At 49.2% G+C, this 20,296-nt stretch overlaps 1 protein-coding gene across 1 annotated transcript in view; it reads right to left on the reverse strand.

Moving 5' to 3' along the window:
- The window catches only part of C8H16orf71 (chromosome 8 C16orf71 homolog), a 185,227-nt gene that overhangs the window by 42,924 nt on the left and 122,007 nt on the right, over positions 1–20,296 (reverse strand). Inside the window, exon 12 of the mRNA XM_030211925.1 lies at positions 17,219–17,413. Coding sequence (XP_030067785.1) covers positions 17,219–17,413 — 195 coding nt within the window. The remainder of the gene's footprint in view (positions 1–17,218; positions 17,414–20,296) is intronic.

The following is a 20,296-nucleotide window of genomic DNA, read 5'->3' on the forward strand; positions in this document are numbered from 1 at the left end:
GTGGGGTTAGTTAGTGGTCGCACCCAGTTCCGAAGCAGCGTCTCCTTCAGGACATTGTGCAGCGGTACCGTGGAGGACTCTCTAGGTGGTGATGGATAGTCGAGGACCTCGAGCATCTCGGCCCTCGGCTCTTCCACAGAGACCACGGGAAAGGGAATGCTTATGGACATATCCCGCACAAAGGAGGCAAAGGAGAGACTCTCAGGAGGTGAGAGCTTCCTCTCCGGTGATGGCGTGGGGTCCGAGGGAAGGCCCGTAGACTCCTCTGAGGAGAAATATCTCGGGTCTTCCTCTTCCCCCCACGAGTCCTCATCCTCGGTATCGGACATTAGCTCATGTAGCTGAGTCCGGTACCGGGCCCGGCTCGACGTCGAGGCACCGAGGCCTCGGTGTCGTCGAGCGGTGGACTCCCGCGCCGGCGGGGACGGAGCTCCCTCCATCGACGTCGACGGGGACTCCACCTGCGTGGCGGTCGAGACCGGCACCGCAAGCGGCGGCGGTGTCGACAGCCCCGGCGCCGGGCTAGAGCTCGCCGGCGCCACAGTCATCGGCGCCGGGGGCGCAAGCACCCCCGACGCCGGCACAGCCTGGCGCATCAGCCCTTCCAGGATCCCCGGAAGGATGGCTCTGAGGCACTCGTCCAGGCCCGCTGCCGGGAAAGGCGGTGGGGCCGGTAAGGGTGTCGGTGCCAGAAGCTGCTGGGGGCCAGGAGACGGCACCGAGGTGCCGGAACCCCGACGCGTCGGTACCTCCACCACCGACGGAGATCTCTCCTCTCTACGATGACGCTTCGGCGTCGACTCCCCTTCAGGGTGCACCGAGGGCTCCCGGTGACGGCGCTTCTTGTCCTTTTTCCGGTGCACGTCACCGGCGCCGGAGGGCATGGAGGAGGAGGAGGTCGATCCCCCTCGGTCTCGAGGTACCGGGTCCGACAGGGTTCGGTCCCGTGGCTCACGAGCTGAGGGAGTGACCGGGGCCGACAGCCCACGCGGCCTCTCAACCCCACTCTCACCGGCGGACCGGCGGGCCGACGGGACCTGTTCTCCTGGGGTCGCTGCCATCGGTGCCGATGTCTCGGGCATCGATACCGGTACCGAAGATCCGGCCTTCGATACCGATGCCGTCGAGGTCGACGTCGAGGGGCCGGCGCAAGTTCCAAAAAGACGGTCCCGCAGAACTTGCCTCGCAACCTGAGTCCGTTTCCGGAGACCGAGACACAGCGCACACGACTTGAGATTGTGCTCCGGCCCGAGGCACTGGAGGCACCAAGCGTGGGTGTCGGTCTGCGAGATCGGCCGGCCGCAGCGACCACACTTTTTAAATCCACTCGGGACCTTCGAGGACATCGACGGAAAAATCGCGTCGGCGAAGTCAAAGTCGGCAATGGTGGCTAAAATCACACCACGAAAAAACTAGCCGACCGAGCGGCCACTAGGCCGCAACGAGGCGTCCCCGCTGGAAGCGAGGGAAAAGGGGAGCGCGTGCTCCACACGCGCAGTCTTTTCTTTTTTTTTTTTTTTTTTTTTTGTAACAGAGAAATACTAAAAGGAAATTAAACGAAGCGCGATCCGCGTATACGCGATCGCAAGAATCCGGCGGCTGAAGTAGAGAGAGCGGCAAAGCACGACTCTCTCCAGGCGCGGAAAAAAAGGAACTGGCGGGAGCGGTCGCGCACGGGCGGGAAGACGGCCGCGCATGCGCGGTGGGCGTGCCCTGCGTGCCGACCGTCCCGCGAAGCTTCTTTCCGGTTGGTGGGGGCTGCCGCGGACGTCACCCCAGTCGTGAGAACAAGCAGCCTGCTTGTCCTCGGAGAAAGTAAGTTACATAGACCTATTATATTCTTACAACCACATATCTAAAGACACATAATTTTCTTTTTAGTTACTTAATAGTGACCAGGCAGCTTAGATAATGCTCAATATGATCATTATATACTCAAACTAAGCAAACAGCCTGAAATGGTTAAAAAGATTGGCACACACTGTTTCAAAAGGTACAAACTGATGCCATCTGTGCTTCAGTGCCTTATTTAATTATATTTTATAAATGGAATAACACATGATGGGGCGTGAAGCCATAGAGATATTTATACAACAGTTGGCAACAATTGATGCCAAAATAAATCTGTTTTGTTCATGAGCTACAAAAAATGTTTGGATGCATTTATATTTATCTAAACAGTTTCTGGTGTTTATCTAAACACTTTTTTTTTTACATTCTCAGATAAAGTGCCTTCAACTCTCAACAATGTGAGACTGTTTATCTAAGAACCAGAAAACAATAATTATTTTTAAAAAAATAACAGAAAATATATAATAGTTAACTGTTCTTTAAAGTTATTAACTAAATCAATTATTCATTTTTTATTTATTTATAACATTTTCTTGACTGGCCTTTGATAATATTAGCCATAATAGCAGTTTACAAAATCAAACATAAAATTAAAGCCCCCCAAAAATTATACCAACAACTCAAATACACAGACTTGTATAAAACAAATACACATTCCATCCTACCCAGAGTTCACAAAATACTGCATCATAGGGGGTAGCGCATGCCAAATCAGCCCTACCACCGGGGTAGCGTTGGAGCACAGTGGTAGTTCTGAAGTTGGCGAGTGCAGTTTCCTGCAGTAGAAAATAACTCTATTTTCTAACACAGGGGCGTTCCCGGCATTAATCGGCAGCATGGCCACATTGCCATGTGAACCCTTACCGCCTGCTAAATAGGTGGTGGTAAGGGCTCAGGCAATAAACAGACACACATTAATTTTAATATTAGTGTACGGTCATTTACTGCCCCGTTTTTAAAAAGGCCTTTTTCCCGTCGCAGTAAAAAGTAGTCCAGCACACGGCAATTTCAAGCACCAAAACTTTTACTGTAGCTTAGTAAAAGGGCTCCATAATCTTGTTTAAAAAATAAAAATTAAAAATACAGCTGCAGTTATTATTAACCTGTTAGTTGTACTAGGCATACAACAGAAAGGGTAAATAAGGCTACCTACTTATATAGAGATAAAATACAGAGCCCAGTACTTAAACTGCAGAAGCTATCAAACTATGGCCCTTATTTTAGAAGCTTCGGTTATTGGAAAAGTAACGGAAGCGATGCTGAAGGAAAGGATAGTGAATTTCCTGGAAGCCAATAAGTTGCAAGATCTGAGACAACATGCTTTTACCAAAGGGAAATCGTGCCAAACGAATCTCATTGAGTTCTTTGATTGGGTGACAGGAGAATTGAATCAGGGACGAGCTATGGACGTAATCTACTTAGATTTCAGCAAAGCTTTTGACACAGTTCCCCACAGGAGGCTCTTAAATAAACTGGATGGGCTGAAGATAGGACCCGAAGTGGTGAACTGGATTAGGAACTGGTTGATGGACAGACGCCAGAGGGTGGTGGTGAACGGAATTAGCTCGGAGGAGGGAAAGGTGAGTAGTGGAGTGCCTCAGGGATTGGTGCTGGGGCTGATTCTGTTCAATATATTTGTGAGTGGCATTGCCGAAGAGTTAGAAGGTAAAGTTTGCCTATTTGCGGATGATACTAAGATCTGTAACAGAGTGGACACCCGGGAGGGAGTGGAAAACATGAAAAAGGATCTGAGGAAGCTAGAAGAATGGTCTAAGGTTTGGCAATTAAAATTCAATGCGAAGAAATGCAAAGTGATGCACTTAGGGAATAGAAATCCACGGGAGACGTATGTGTTAGGCGGGGAGAGTCTGATAGGTACAGACAGGGAGAGGGATCTTGGGGTGATAGTATCTGAGGATTTGAAGACGACGAAACAGTGTGACAAGGCGGTGGCTGTAGCTAGAAGGTTGTTAGGCTGTATAGAGAGAGGTGTGACCAGCAGAAGAAAGGGGGTGTTGATGCCCCTGTATATGTCGTTGGTGAGGCCCCACCTGGAGTATTGTGTTCAGTTTTGGAGGCCGTATCTTGCTAAGGATGTAAAAAGAATTGAAGCGGTGCAAAGAAAAGCTACGAGAATGGTATGGGATTTGCGTTACAAGATGTATGAGGAGAGACTTGCTGAACTAAACATGTATACTCTGGAGGAAAGGAGAAACAGGGGTGATATGATACAGATGTTCAAATATTTGAAAGGTATTAATCCGCAAACGAACCTTTTCCGGAGAAGCGAAGGCAGTAGAATGAGAGGACATGAAATGAGATTGAAGGGGGGCAGACTCAAGAAAAATGTCAGGAAGTATTTTTTCATGGAGAGAGTAGTGGATGCTTGGAATGCCCTCCCACGGGAGGTGGTGGAAATGAAAACGGTAACAGAATTCAAACATGCGTGGGATAAGCCTAAAGGAATCCTGTGCAGAAGGAATGGCTCCTCAGGAGCTTAGTCAAGATCGGGAGGCAGGGCTGGTGGTTGGGAGCCGGGGATAGTGCTGGGCAGACTTATACGGTCTGTGCCAGAGCCGGTGGTGGGAGGCAGGACTGGTGGTTGGGAGGCAGGGATAGTGCTGGGCAGACTTATACGGTCTATGCCAGAGCTGGTGGTTGGGAGGCGGAGCTGGTGGTTGGGAGGCGGGGATAGTGCTGGGCAGACTTATACGGTCTGTGCCAGAGCCGGTGGCTGGTAGGCAGGGCTGGTGGTTGGGAGGCGGGGATAGTGCTGGGCAGACTTATACGGTCTGTGCCCTGAAGAGCACAGGTACAAATCAAAGTAGAGTATACACAAAAAGTAGCACATATGGGTTGTCTTGTTGGGCTGACTGGATGGACCGTGCAGGTCTTTTTCTGCCGTCATCTACTATGTTACTATGTAAAGGACGCAACCTTTTTAACTTAAATAGTGTATGGAAGACATTCGAGACCAACTGATCTAAGGCATATGATGAGTTGTCAATAATTAAATTTTTTTAATGAAATGGGTTGATAGGGGCTGGTAAGTAAGAGGAATTTAATTTTTTCCCAATTTAATTTGAGTTTGAAACTGGATGCCCAAGATTCCATCAGATCTAAACTGGTTTTAATCTCATGTATAATTTCTAGTGATTCCCTTTTTTGAAGGGGGTATAAATGGTGACATCATCAGCACAGATGAAAGAATTAAATCCGTGAGCCTCCAGTAAGTAACCTAGTAGTGCCATCATGATATTGAATAATATGGGTGACAAAGGAAAGCCCTGTGAAACCCCTCATAAAGAGTCCCAGGGTGAAGAAATATAAACTGATTATTTTACTCGGTAGGATCTTGGTATTAGGAAACCTTGGAACCACTTTAAGATGGCTTCACTAATACCAAAGTGGTGTAATAAATATAACAATATACTATGGTTAACAAGTGTCGAAGGCACTAAACATATCAAATTGTAAAATTATGATTTTTCTGTCCATGCTCAACGCTTTTCTGAAATTTGCAATAAGGGTGGTGAGCACTGTCTCAGTGCTAAAGGATGGCCGGAGTCCCAATTGTGTACTGTGAAGGATGGAAAAGGCCTGTAGGAACTCCATGAGCTGACTAGCTATTAAACCTTCCATCACTTTTATCAATAAACGAATAGAGGCTACAGGCATAATCCATTCAATAACATGAAGGATAAGTATGATTGTAAGCAACTGATAAATAGGTCGGGAGCTGACCTAGGAAGATAGATGGGACATGTGTCTAAAATACATTGCGATGTTGCGTACTTGGCTAGAAGATATTTTATCTGATCCAATGTGGGAAAGGAGAAGTTAGATCATGTTCTGTCTGTGGGTGGCATACAGCAGAATTGACAGATGGAAGAATATATTTGTCAATATTAGAGATGGAGCCTTTTATTTCTTGTCTAATTTTATTAATTTTCTTCTCAAAATAATTTGCTAGTTGGTCTGCGGAGGGAGTAGATTCATTGGTTATGGTCAGGGATTGCGTGATAAGTAGATTATTAACCAAAGCATAGAGCTTTCTGGTATTTAATATGAACCCACCTACATATTCAGCATAATAGTTAGTTTTGGCTTTTTTTAATTTTATATTTGTATTCTTTTAGTAATTTTCATCAGTTGTTCCAGTTGTCTTCTGTTTTTGCTTTGGACCATATTCTTTCTAGATGCCTAATTATCTTTTTGCCTCCTCTAATAGTTTGTCATTGAACTATGTAGACAGTTTTTTTTGGCAGGTCTAATATTTGTTTTTGCAGGAGCTAAATCATTTAAAAGATCTAAGCATAAAGGGCCATATTCTATAAATGATGCTGAAAAAATCTGCACGGAACACATTCGCACCTAAGTGTATGCTATAATCGGCACCTAAAGTTAGGTGCCAATTATAGCATACACTTAGTTGGTACCTCAGTGCCTAAAACTACACACTTCCTTTACGCCAACGAAAACCTAATGTAAATCTCAGTGTGTAGATTTAGGCGCACAGGGCCACATTCTATAACAATGCATCTAAAGTTTGAAATGCCCATTTCCACGCCCATAACCATGCATCTTTTTGCCTGTGTGCGTTAGAATTTAGGTACACTATGTTACGAAATACGCTTAGCGATTTGTGCATCTAAGTACTAATTAGTGCCAATTAGTGCTCGTTATTGCTTGTTGAGAGCTGTTAACAATGCTGATTGGCTTGTTAAACTAATTAACATATGTGCATTGTTATAGAATGTGCACTGATATCAGTACAGAACACTAGACGCACTATATAGAATATGGGGGATAGAGTTCCAGTAATGTATGAAATTTGTTGACTGAAAAATGGATCCTAATTGGTCAAAAGGTATTTTGGAGCGGAAAGGTAGAGGGATCAATTTTACCTCTGGTGTCTGTATGGTTGGTTGCCGTCACTGCTCAACATCTAGCAGGTGGCAGCTGGAATCCCGGATGAGCCCCCCAAATTGTAAATAAACTGCAAAATGATGACAATGATTAAGTTTCTCTGAAGCAGAGCTTTTTTTTTTTAATTCAGTATTTCTGATCTGAAGAAGGGTTACCTTCAAAAACTAATCAAAAAATGTATTGTGGAGGAGTGGCCTAGTGGTTAGGGTGGTGGTCTTTGGTCCTGGGGAACTGAGGAACTGAGTACAATTCCCACTTCAGGCACAGGCAGCTCCTTGTGACTCTGGGCAAGTCACTTAACCCTCCATTGCCCCAAGTACAAATAAGTATCTGTATACAATATGTAAGCCGCATTGAGCCTGCCATGAGTGGGAAAGCGCAGGGTACAAATGTAACAAAAAAATAAAAAAGATATCTTATTTTCTTTTCTTTATTTCTATTTATTACTTTTAAATTCTGTAAACTGGTTACCAGGAACTAGAAACACAGAACACATAATGGAGTTCATTTTCAAAGCAGTTGAACTTGCAAAGTCCCATAGGTTACTATCCGCCTTATTTTCGAAAGTGATGGGCGTCCAGATTTTGACCCAAATCGGGAGATGGGCGCCTTTCTCCCGTGGGCGCCCAAATCGGTATAATCTAAAGTCGATTTTGGGCGTCTTCAACTGCAATCTGTCGCGGAAACGGGCAAAGTTGATGGGGCGTGTCAGAGGCGTGGTGAAGGCGGGACTGGGGCGTGGTTATCAGCCGAGGAGAGATGGGCGCCCTCGGCCGATAATCGAAAAAAGAAAGGCGTTTTTACTGCGAATTTGGGTCATTTTTGGACCCTTTTTTTTTCACGAACAAGTACCCTAAATGACCACATGACCACCAGAGGGAATCGGGGATGATCACCCCTGACTCCCCCAGTGGTCACTAACCCCCTCCCACCATAAAATAACAAACTTTAAGAACTTTTTTTTCCAGCCTGTATGCCACCCTCAAATGCCATACCCAGCTCCATCACAGCATATGCAGGTCCCTGGAGCAGTTGTTAGTGGGTGCAGTGCACTTCAGGCAGGTGGACCCAGGCCTATCCCCCCCCCTACCCGTTACACTTGTACTGGTAAATGGGAGCCCTCCAAACCGCCCCCAAAACCCACTGTACCCACATGTAGGTGCCCCCCTTCAGCCATAAGGGCTATGGTAATGGTGTAGAGTTGTGGGCAGTGGGTTTGGGGGGGGGGGGGGGTTGAGGGGCTCAGCACCCAAGGGGTGGGAGCTATGGACTTGGGAGGTATTTAATTTTTTTTTCTTTTTACAAGTGCCCCCTAGGGTGCCCGGTTGGTGTCCTGGCATGTGAAGGGGACCAGTGCACTACGAATCCTGGCCCCTCCCATGACCCAATGCCTTGGATTTGTTTGTTTTTGAGCTGGGCGCCTTCGGTTTCCATTATCGCTGGAAAACGAAACCGCCCAGCTCAAATCCACACAAATCCGATGCATTTGCCCGGCACAAACCGTATTATCGAAAAAAAGATGGACGCCCATTTTTTTTCGAAAATACGGTCTGTCCCGCCCCTTCAAGTACCTGTTCTCGGACATAGACGGCCATGGAGATGGGCGTTCGTGTTCGATTATGCCCCTCCAAGGGGCTCATTTTCAAAGCATTTAGATCAGAAATATGTAACTTTGTAAGTCTAAGTGCTTTGAAAATACGCCTCAATGTAACTTTATAAGTCTAAATGCTTTGAAAATACTCTTTTAGGGCACTATGGTTCTATCTCCAAGGCAAAGTACATTTTTATAGGGGGGAGCCTGTTTCGAAAGGATGGGCTTCACCTTAACCAGGATGGAACCAAGCTTCTGGTGCTAATATATATAAAAGGAGATAGAGCAGCTTTTAAACTAAAATGGGGGGGGGGGGGGGGGAGCTGACAAGTCACCCAGGAGCAAATGGTTTGGTGTGGAGTGTCCTTGAAGGATACTAGTGAAACAGGATCTTTAGGGAATCCCGATAGATAGGTTTCAATAATGGTGAAAGAAAGCCAGGAGTGTTCAATGGGAGAACAAAGGACACAAATTATCCCTTCAAAGTAGACTGTTGGTGCAAAGAAAAAAGACAATTTGAATTATCTATATACAAATGCTAGAAGTCTTAACAATAAGATAGGAAAATTGGAGTATCTAGCACTAAATGAAGAGGTAGATATAATAGGCATTTCAGAGACCAAGTGGAAGGAGGACAATCAATGGGACACTGTGTTAGGAGGATAGAAATTATATTGCAATGATAGAGTGGATCAAATTGGAGGGAGGAGGGGTTGCTTTATACATTAAAGAGGGAATTGAGTCAAACAAAATAACCATTCTAAATGAAATAGGAATCTTTATGAATAAAAATTCCAGATGTGAAGGGAAGGAATACCGGTAGGGCTGTACTATGTCCAATAGGACAGAACCAACAGACAGATGAAAATGTGTTTACAGAAATTAGGAAAGCTGGCAAATTGGCCAACATAATAATAAAGGGTGATTTCAAATATCCTAATATTGACTGGATAAATGTTACATCAGGGAGTACTATGAAGGTAGGGGCAGAAAGGATGGAAGGAAAGAGAGAGGGAGAGATGGATGCAAGGGCGGAAGGGAAGGTTATAGAAAACTGTATAGTATGAATGTATGAGAGTGTGGGTGGGAAGAGCCCACCCAGGTTAACTCTGGTCCCACCTAAAATGGCAGGTCTGGCTACGCCCCTGCTCTAAGCTGTTCTCTGCTCTTAGACAAGTTTTGCAATTGCAAAATGCAAGCACAGTTCTCCTCCCAGAAGTAGCCTTCACATAACAACAGCTCCAGACCTGCTGGAAAAATATGCATGTTAAAGGTAGGTGCTCCTTTCTGTGCATCACACGAAATGTTCATTTTAATACTAATGAGTTCATTGTAATACATTTGCACTGGATTATGCTAGCAGCTATGGCAAATGGTTAAAGCCACACAGAACCCCTTTGTGCATTAGACGCTAAATAAATTTTGCTTTAGACTGGCTCCAACCGGTCTAAAGCAAACGTTGCAAACACGGTAAGCTTTGTGCATTGAGCTCTGAGTGCTCTGAAAACACGCCTCCACATGAAAATAAGTTTGCACAGCTTAAAATATTTCGGGGCCCTTTTACAAAGGCGCGAAAGGGCCTATGCACGTCCAGCGCATGCCAAATCGGCATTACCATCCGGCTACCATGTGCCACAGGCAGTAATTCTGACTTTGGCATGCGCAGAAAACAAGCAGTAAAAAATATTTATTTTCTACCGCATGGTGCTTATCCAGCGGTAAACGGCAGTGGGCGCACATTGAATACCTACTGCCCAGGTAGCACATGAGAACTTACTACTAAGTCAATGGGTGGTGCTAAGATCTCAGGCTGAAAATGGATGCACGCTGGTTTTTATTTTGCCGCACGTCCATTTTCCGGCCCCTTAAAAAAAGGCCTTTTTTCTAGGATGCGGTAAAAACTGGCCTGCTACGCACCCAAAAGATAAGCTCACACTGCCACAGGCCACTTTTTGACATGGCTTAGTAAAAGGGCCCCTTTATTTTGTAAACACTTTACTTTATTAGTTATAAAACTTGGGGTTGTTTGTCATTTGGTGAATTTGGGAATTAGTCTCTCATATTTTGAACTGGTTTTAGCTTAGTCCAATTTTCTGAAATTTCCCTGCTTCTCTTACATTTTGTGCTGTCCTACACTGAATTTCAGATATCTTATTGCCAAACAAACCTTTGGGACAGATATTCAGACCACAGGAGGGAGCCTGGCTAACTCCTGCGGTCGGCGGTCAACTCAGATATTCAATGCCGGGCCATTTCCAGTGACTGGCATTGAATATCCAGTTTATTTTTGGCCAGTTTAAACTTAACTGGCTAAGTTGATAAAGCGAATGCTACATACCTGTAGAAGGTATTCTCCGAGGACAGCAGGCTGATTGTTCTCACTGATGGGTGACGTCCACGGCAGCCCCTCCAATCGGAAACTTCACTAGCAAAGTCCTTTGCTAGTCCTCGCGCGCCCGCGCGCACCGCGCATGCGCGGCCGTCTTCCCGCCCGAAACCGGCTCGAGCCGGCCAGTCCAGTATGTAGCAAGACAATACACTTCAAGGGAAGACACAACTCCAAAGGGGAGGCGGGCGGGTTTGTGAGAACAATCAGCCTGCTGTCCTCGGAGAATACCTTCTACAGGTATGTAGCATTCGCTTTCTCCGAGGACAAGCAGGCTGCTTGTTCTCACTGATGGGGTATCCCCAGCCCCCAGGCTCACTCAAAACAACAACCATGGTCAATTGGGCCTCGCAACGGCGAGGACATAACTGAGATTGACCTAAAAAATTTACCAACTAACTGAGAGTGTAGCCTGGAACAGAACAAACAGGGCCCTCGGGGGGTGGAGTTGGATCCTAAAGCCCAAACAGGTTCTGAAGAACTGACTGCCCGAACCGACTGTCGCGTCGGGTATCCTGCTGCAGGCAGTAATGAGATGTGAATGTGTGGACAGATGACCACGTCGCAGCTTTGCAAATTTCTTCAATGGAGGCTGACTTCAAGTGGGCTACCGACGCAGCCATGGCTCGAACATTATGAGCCGTGACATGACCCTCAAGAGCCAGCCCCGCCTGGGCGTAAGTGAAGGAAATGCAATCTGCTAGCCAATTGGATATGGTGCGTTTTCCTACAGCCACTCCCCTCCTATTGGGATCAAAAGAAACAAACAATTGGGCGGACTGTCTGTGGGGCTGTGTCCGCTCCAGATAGAAGGCCAATGCTCTCTTGCAGTCCAATGTGTGCAGCTGACGCTCAGCAGGGCAGGAATGAGGACGGGGAAAGAATGTTGGCAAGACAATTGACTGGTTCAGATGGAACTCCGACACGACCTTTGGCAGAAACTTAGGGTGAGTGCGGAGGACTACTCTGTTGTGATGAAATTTGGTGTAAGGGGCCTGGGCTACCAGGGCCTGAAGCTCACTGACTCTACGAGCCGAAGTAACTGCCACCAAGAAAATGACCTTCCAGGTCAAGTACTTCGGATGGCAGGAATTCAGTGGCTCAAAAGGAGGTTTCATCAGCTGGGTGAGAACGACATTGAGATCCCATGACACTGTAGGAGGCTTGACAGGGGGCTTTGACAAAAGCAAACCTCTCATGAAGCGAACAACTAAAGGCTGTCCTGAGATCGGCTTACCTTCCACACGGTAATGGTATGCACTAATCGCACTAAGGTGAACCCTTACGGAGTTGGTCTTGAGACCAGACTCAGACAAGTGCAGAAGGTAATCAAGCAGGGTCTGTGTAGGACAAGAGCGAGGATCTAAGGCCTTGCTGTCACACCAGACGGCAAACCTCCTCCAATGGAAGAAGTAACTCCTCTTAGTGGAATCTTTCCTGGAAGCAAGCAAGATGCGGGAGACACCCTCTGACAGACCCAAAGAGGCAAAGTCTACGCCCTCAACATCCAGGCCGTAAGAGCCAGCGACTGGAGGTTGGGATGCAGAAGCGCCCCTTCGTCCTGTGTAATGAGGGTCGGAAAACACTCCAATCTCCACGGTTCTTCGGAGGACAACTCCAGAAGAAGAGGGAACCAGATCTGACGCGGCCAAAAGGGAGCAATCAGAATCATGGTGCCTCGGTCTTGCTTGAGTTTCAACAAAGTCTTCCCCACCAGAGGGATGGGAGGATAAGCATACAGCAGGCCCTCCCCCCAATCCAGGAGGAAGGCATCCGATGCCAGTCTGCCGTGGGCCTGAAGCCTGGAACAGAACTGAGGGACTTTGTGGTTCACTCGAGATGCGAAGAGATCTACCAAGGGGGTGCCCCACGCTTGGAAGACCTGGCGCACCACTCGGGAGTTGAGCGACCACTCGTGAGGTTGCATAATCCTGCTCAACCTGTCGGCCAGACTGTTGTTTACGCCTGCCAGATATGTGGCTTGGAGCACCATGCCTTGACGGCGAGCCCAGAGCCACATGCTGACGGCTTCCTGACACAGGGGGCGAGATCCGGTGCCCCCCTGCTTGTTGACATAGTACATGGCAACCTGGTTGTCTGTCTGAATTTGGATAATTTGGTGGGACAGCCGATCTCTGAAAGCCTTCAGAGCGTTCCAGATCGCTCGTAACTCCAGAAGATTGATCTGCAGATCGCGTTCCTGGAGGGACCAGCTTCCTTGGGTGTGGAGCCCATCGACATGAGCTCCCCATCCCAGGAGGGACGCATCCGTGGTCAGCACTTTTTGTGGCTGAGGAATTTGGAAGGGACGTCCCAGAGTCAAATTGGAGCAAATCGTCCACCAATACAGGGAGTCGAGAAAACTCGTGGACAGGTGGATCACGTCCTCTAGACCTCCTGCGGCCTGATACCACTGAGAGGCCAGGGTCCATTGAACAGATCTCATGTGAAGGCGGGCCATGGGAGTCACATGAACTGTGGAGGCCATGTGGCCCAGCAATCTCAACATCTGCCGAGCTGTGATCTGCTGGGACGCTCGCACCCGCGAGACGAGGGACAACAAGTTGTTGGCTCTCGTCTCTGGGAGATAGGCGCGAGCCGTCCGAGAATCCAGCAGAGCTCCTATGAATTCGAGTCTCTGCGCTGGGAGAAGGTGGGACTTTGGATAATTTATCACAAACCCCAGTAGTTCCAGTAGGCGAATAGTCATCCGCATGGACTGCAGGGCTCCTGCCTCTGATGTGTTCTTTACCAGCCAATCGTCGAGATATGGGAACACGTGCACCCCCAGCCTGCGAAGTGCCGCTGCTACCACAGCTAGGCACTTTGTGAACACCCTGGGCGCAGAGGCGAGCCCAAAGGGTAGCACACAGTACTGGAAGTGGCGTGTGCCCACCTGAAATCGCAGATACTGCCTGTGAGCTGGCAGTATCGGGATGTGTGTGTAGGCATCCTTCAAGTCCAGAGAGCATAGCCAATCGTTTTGCTGAATCATGGGGAGAAGGGTGCCCAGGGAAAGCATCCTGAACTTTTCTTTTTCGAGATATTTGTTCAGGGCCCTTAGGTCTAGGATGGGACGCATCCCCCCTGTTTTCTTTTCCACAAGGAAGTACCTGGAATAGAATCCCAGCCCTTCTTGCCCGGATGGCACGGGCTCGACCGCATTGGCGCTAAGAAGGGCGGAGAGTTCCTCTGCAAGTACCTTCTTGTGTTGGAAGCTGTAAGACTGAGCTCCCGGTGGACAATTTGGAGGTTTTGATGTCAAATTGAGGGTGTATCCCTGCCGGACTATTTGCAGAACCCACTGATCGGAGGTTATGAGAGGCCACCTTTGGTGAAAAGCTTTCAACCTCCCTCCGACTGGCAGGTCGCCCGGCACGGACACTTGGATGTCGGCTATGCTCTGCTGGAGCCAGTCAAAAGCTCGCCCCTTGCTTTTGCTGGGGAGCCGCGGGGCCTTGCTGAGTCGCACGCTGCTGACGAGAGCGAGCGCGCTGGGGCTTAGCCTGGGCCGCAGGCTGTCGGGAAGGAGGATTGTACCTACGCTTGCCAGAAGAGTAGGGAACAGTCTTCCTTCCCCCGAAAAATCGTCTACCTGTAGAGGTAGAGGCTGAAGGCTGCCGGCGGGCGAATTTGTCGAATGCGGTGTCCCGCTGGTGGAGAGACTCTACCACCTGTTCAACTTTTTCGCCAAAAATATTGTCCGCACGGCAAGGCGAGTCCGCAATCCGCTGCTGGAGTCTATTCTCCAGGTCGGCGGCACGCAGCCATGAGAGCCTGCGCATCACCACACCTTGAGCAGCGGCCCTGGACGCAACATCAAAAGTGTCATAAACTCCTCTGGCCAGGAATTTTCTGCACGCCTTCAGCTGCCTGACCACCTCCTGAAAAGGCTTGGCTTGCTCGAGGGGAAGAGCATCAACCAAGCCCGCCAACTGCCGCACATTGTTCCGCATGTGTATGCTCGTGTAGAGCTGGTAAGACTGGATCTTGGACACGAGCATAGAGGAATGGTAGGCCTTCCTCCCAAAGGAGTCTAAGGTTCTAGCGTCCTTGCCCGGGGGCGCCGAAGCATGTTCCCTAGAACTCTTAGCCTTCTTTAGGGCCAAATCCACAACTCCAGAGTCATGAGGCAACTGAGTGCGCATCAGCTCTGGGTCCCCATGGATCCGGTACTGGGACTCGATCTTCTTGGGAATGTGGGGATTAGTTAAGGGTTTTGTCCAGTTCGCAAGCAATGTCTTTTTTGGGACATGGTGCAAGGGAACAGTGGACGCTTCCTTAGGTGGAGAAGGATAGTCCAGGAGCTCAAACATTTCAGCCCTGGGCTCGTCCTCCACAACCACCGGGAAGGGGATGGCCGTAGACATCTCCCGGACAAAGGAAGCGAAAGACAGGCTCTCAGGAGGAGACAGCTGCCTTTCAGGAGAGGGAGTGGGATCAGACGGAAGACCCTCAGACTCCTCGTCAGAGAAATATCTGGGGTCTTCCTCTTCCTCCCACGAGGCCTCACCCTCGGTGTCAGACACAAGTTCCCGAACCTGTGTCTGCAACCTCGCCCTGCTCGACTCAGTGGAACCACGTCCACGACGGGGGCGTCGAGAGGAAGACTCCCTCGCCCGCATCGGCGAAGCTCCCTCCGCCGACGTAGTCGGGGAGCCCTCCTGGGAGGTGGCCGCGGTCGGCACCGCACGCGGTACCGACGTCGGGGACCTCAACCTGGGCGATGGGCCAGCCGGCGCCACGCTCGACGGTACCGGAGGCGCAAGCACCGCCGGTACCGGAGGGGTAGGGCGCAACAGCTCTCCCAGAATCTCTGGGAGAACGGCCCGGAGGCTCTCGTTCAGAGTGGCTGCAGAAAAAGGCTGAGAGGTCGATGCAGGCGTCGACGTCAGAACCTGTTCCGGGCGAGGAAGCTGTTCCGGGCTGTCCAGAGTGGAGCGCATCGACACCTCTTGAACAGAGGGTGAGCGGTCCTCTCGGTGCCGATGCCTGCTGGGTGCCGAAGCCCTCGGCGACCCAGAGCTCTCGGTGCCGACACGGGGAGGAGACCGGTGTCGATGCTTCTTCGATTTCTTCCGAAGCATGTCACCGGAGCTCCCCGGCACCGACGAGGAGGACGTAGAATCCATCCGTCGCTTCCTCGGGGCCGAGACCGAAGAGGGTCGATCTCGGGGGGGCTGTACCGCAGGAGCCCTCAGGGTAGGAGGAGACCCACCCGAGGGCTCACCGCCACCAGCAGGGGAATGGACAGCCCTCACCTGCACTCCACTCGATGCACCACCGTCCGACGACATCAGGAGACGAGGTCCCGGTACCACCGACGTCGATGCAGCTATCCGATGTCTCGGCGCCGATGCAGAGGCCCGATGCCTCGATGCACTCGATGCAAGGGCGGCCGAGGAAGATGGTCTGGACGCTGACGACGTCGATGCACTCGAAGATCCCGGTGCCGATGCCGACGAAGAGCCCGAGAACAACACGTTCCACTGGGCTAGTCTCGCTACCTGAGTCCGCCTTTGAAGCAGGGAACACAGACTGCAGTTCTGAGGGCGGTGCTCAGCCCCCAGACACTGAAGACACGACGAGTGTCGATCAGTGAGCGAGATAACCCGGGCGCACTGGGTGCACTTCTTGAAGCCGCTGGAAGGCTTCGATGTCATGGGCGGAAAAATCACGCCGGCGAAGTCAAAAGCCAAAATGGCGAAAATTGAAGCACCAAAAATTTAGAGGGAGAAAAATCTCAACCGAGGCCGAAAGAGGCCTACCCCGACGACGAAAGAAAACTTATCGGGGCAAAAAGCTGGAAGTACGGGGAGGATTGACACGAAACCCGGGGAGGGTTTCCGGAGCACTTCCCGCAGTAGAAGAAAGCTTTTCCGAAGAAAAAACACGCTCAAAAAAACTTTGGACGCGCGAGGTCGACTCTCCGGGGCTCGACACGGCGAAAAAACGACCATACCGAGTGCGGACAAAAGAAGACTGGCCGGCTCGAGCCGGTTTCGGGCGGGAAGACGGCCGCGCATGCGCGGTGCGCGCGGGCGCGCGAGGACTAGCAAAGGACTTTGCTAGTGAAGTTTCCGATTGGAGGGGCTGCCGTGGACGTCACCCATCAGTGAGAACAAGCAGCCTGCTTGTCCTCGGAGAATTAGAGATAGCCAGTTAAGTTTAAACTGGCCAAAGATATTCCAGCTATTTACACCACCCAATGTGGCCGCTTACAATATCTGGATATGCATTGAATATTCGGGGATAACTGGCTAATTATCTCCTAGCCGCTAAACGGGAATATTCAGCAGGGGATAGTAGGTTATCACCCGCTGAATATTGCCGAATAGCTGTTTAAGTGCCATTTAACCAGCCAGGTGCCATTCCTGGACAGTTAAATGAGTTTGAATATCAGGGGGTTTGAAAATATAGTTCTACATACAATTCTGAGTTATAACAAACAAGCATAATACCTTGGGATCAGGATTAATGGATATGAAATTACAGAGACGAACAGCAGGAATCTCAGGGAGGAGGGGGAAGAGCTGGTCATGCAGACGATGAGTCACATCTTCTCTCCACCAAAAAATGCTCTGAAGCCAAGTGTGGGAGAGAAACATAGAAGTCTGTTGATAGAATGTAGATGTCCCTCGCAGGTTTTCCTTTGTCTGCAAACAGAGTTGAAGAAAGTGGTTATATTGTAACAGAGAAGGTGAAATTGAATTTTACAATCAAATGAAAAGAAGTAGATCAGTGACACACAGGAAACTCTGATACATGCTTAAAAATTTCTAGAAAAAACATCTAGAAAAATCCTCTGCAAATAAAACAAATCACTTGACCCGTCAATGTGGCTCACTGTTATCAGAGAACAGCTAATTACAGATAAACAGTTACTTTTCTAAGATAAACCTTACAGTGTATCACATTGATATCACCTAAGCAAAGGCTGTCTTCAGATATAAAAAAGAAAGACAAACCATGATCACTACCAACATGAACAACAGAAATAATTTTGTCCAGTGCTTTTTTTGTAGAAAAAAAAGGTGCCGGTACTCATTATGGGCGGGATCACCACATATGTCTCCACCCCTATGATAGCCACACCCCTTATACCAGCCATGGCGCATATAAACAGACATCATTGAAAATATTATACTAGTATAGAAGAAAAAAATAACATGATTTTTTTTCATTATAAATAATTTCTGTAAGCTCTTACAGCTCCAGTATACCCAGTGCAAAATAAGACAGCAGATGTAAATTCTCAAATTGGACATATTTCAAACACTAAAATGAAAATAAAATGATTTTTTTCTACCTTTGTTGTCTGGTGACTTTGTTTTTCTATCCATATTGGTCCCAGTCTCTGATTCTGCTGCTCTCTATCTGTTCTCTTAACTCCATTTCCAGGGCTTCCTTTCCATTTATTTCTTTACTTTCCTCCTTTCTTCTTCATTTCTTGCCCTGCATCCATAAGTAAAAGCTGGGTCTTCCTCCGTGGAATTGACTGGAGGAGGTATAACGTGGATCCAGTTTTTGCCTATTTTCTCCATCCATGTGCAGTTTTTCTCCTCTTCCCTTTCCCTCATCTCCATCCATGTGCATCTTCTTCTTTTTTTTCTTTCCTCCCCTCCATCCATGTCCAGCACTTCTCCTCTCTCCTCCATCCATGTCTAGCACTTCTCCTCTCTCCTCCCCTCCATCCATGCCCAGCACTTCTCCTCTCTCCCCGCCAACCCCTCCACCCATCCATGTCTAGCAATTCTCCTCTACCTCCTGCTCTCCCTCTCCATCCATTTCCAGCATTTCTCCTCTCTTCCCTGCCCTCCCATCCATGTGCATCTCCTTCCTCTCTTCCATCCCCTCCATCCATGTCCATCATGTCTCCTCTCTCCCCTGCCCTCCCATGTCCAGCGATTCTCCTCTGTCCCATCCTCCCCTGCCATCCATGTCCAGCGATTCTTCTCTTCCCTCTGCCATCCATGTCCAGCGATTCTCTCATCCCTGCCCTCTCCTCCCATGTCCAGCAATTCTCTCTTCCATTCCCTCCCCTCCCCTCCCATGTCCAGCAATTCTCTCGTCCCTTCCCTTCCCTGCCCTCCCATGCCCAGCAATTCTCTGTTGCCTGCTCTCCCCTCCCAGCAATGTCCAGCAATTCTCTGTTCCCTTCCCTGCCCTCCCCTCCCATGTCCAGCAATTCTGTTCCCTTCCCTGCCCTCAAATGCCCAGCAATTCTGTTCCCTGCTCTCCCCTCCTAGCAATGTCCAGCAATTCTCTGTTCCCTCCCAGCGATGTCCAGCAATTCTCCGTTCCCTGCCCTTCCCTCCCAGATGTCCAGCAATTCTCTGTTCCCTGCCCTCCCCTCCCAGCGATGTCCAGCAATTCTGTGTTCCATGCCCTCCCCTCCCAACAATGCCCAGCAATTCTCTGTTCCCTCCCCTCCCAGCCATGTCCAGCAATTCTCCGTTCCCTGCCTTCCCCTCCCAGCGATGTCCAGCACTTCTCCGTTCCCTGCCCTCCCATCCCCGCGATGTCCAGCAATTCTCTGTTCCCTCCCCTCCCAGCCATGTCCAGCAATTCTCCGTTCCCTGCCTTCCCCTCCCAGCGATGTCCAGCAATTCTCTGTTCCCTGCCCTCCCAGCGATGTCCAGCAATTCTCCGTTCCCTGCCCTCCCAGCAATGTCTAGCACTTCTCTGTTCCCTCCCCTCCCAGCGATGTCCAGCAATTCTCCGTTCCCTGCCCTCCCCTCTCAGCAATTCTCTGTTCCCTCCCCTCCCAGCGATGTCCAGCAATTCTCCATTCCCTACCCTTCCCTCCCAGCGATGTCCAGCAATTCTCCATTCCTTGTCCTCCCCTCTCCCATGTCCAGCAATTCTCGGACTCAGCAGCGTGAACGATGCAGGCAGTGATTGAAAGAGGCTGTCTGCGTCGGAGCTTCCCTCTGCGAGTCCCGCCTATGCGGAAACAGGAAGTTGTAACAACGTAGGCGGGACTCGCAGAGGGAAGCTCCAATGCAGACAGTCTCTTTCAATCGCTTCCTGCATCGTTCGCACCTCTGAGTCTTTAAAAAAAAAAGTAAGTGCAGGACTCGCCGGGAGGGTCGCCGGGGTGGGGGTGGGGGCAAAAAAAGGTACCGTTGCGTACTGGCACAAAAAAAGCACTGATTTTGTCAGAGAAAAATCCCTTTTTAGGTAGAATGGACACAGCAGGAACTGACTCGGCACTCAGAAGCAGCTGAAAATGTACCTGCATAAAGTAAATGGGGACTTTCAAAATGAAAACTCCATACATACTTCCACCAGTGTTGCCAAGTAGTCATGGAAAAATAAGCACTTTTTGCTTAAAAAACAAGCATAAAACAAGCAATTTTTTAAATGTGTCTTATAGAGTATGTCCCAGATGTCAGAAGGTAGCCAATGAGGAAATGAAAGAGGACAGGAAAAGGCAGGACTGAGCGACAGCTGACATACTTATTTGCAATGTTATCACGGCAACAATTGTGGGCAATCAACAGTATATCAAGTCAAATAAAAGTAAAAACGAACAA

The sequence above is a fragment of the Microcaecilia unicolor genome, chromosome 8 (genome assembly GCF_901765095.1).
Source record: "Microcaecilia unicolor chromosome 8, aMicUni1.1, whole genome shotgun sequence".
Classification (NCBI taxonomy): domain Eukaryota; kingdom Metazoa; phylum Chordata; class Amphibia; order Gymnophiona; family Siphonopidae; genus Microcaecilia; species Microcaecilia unicolor.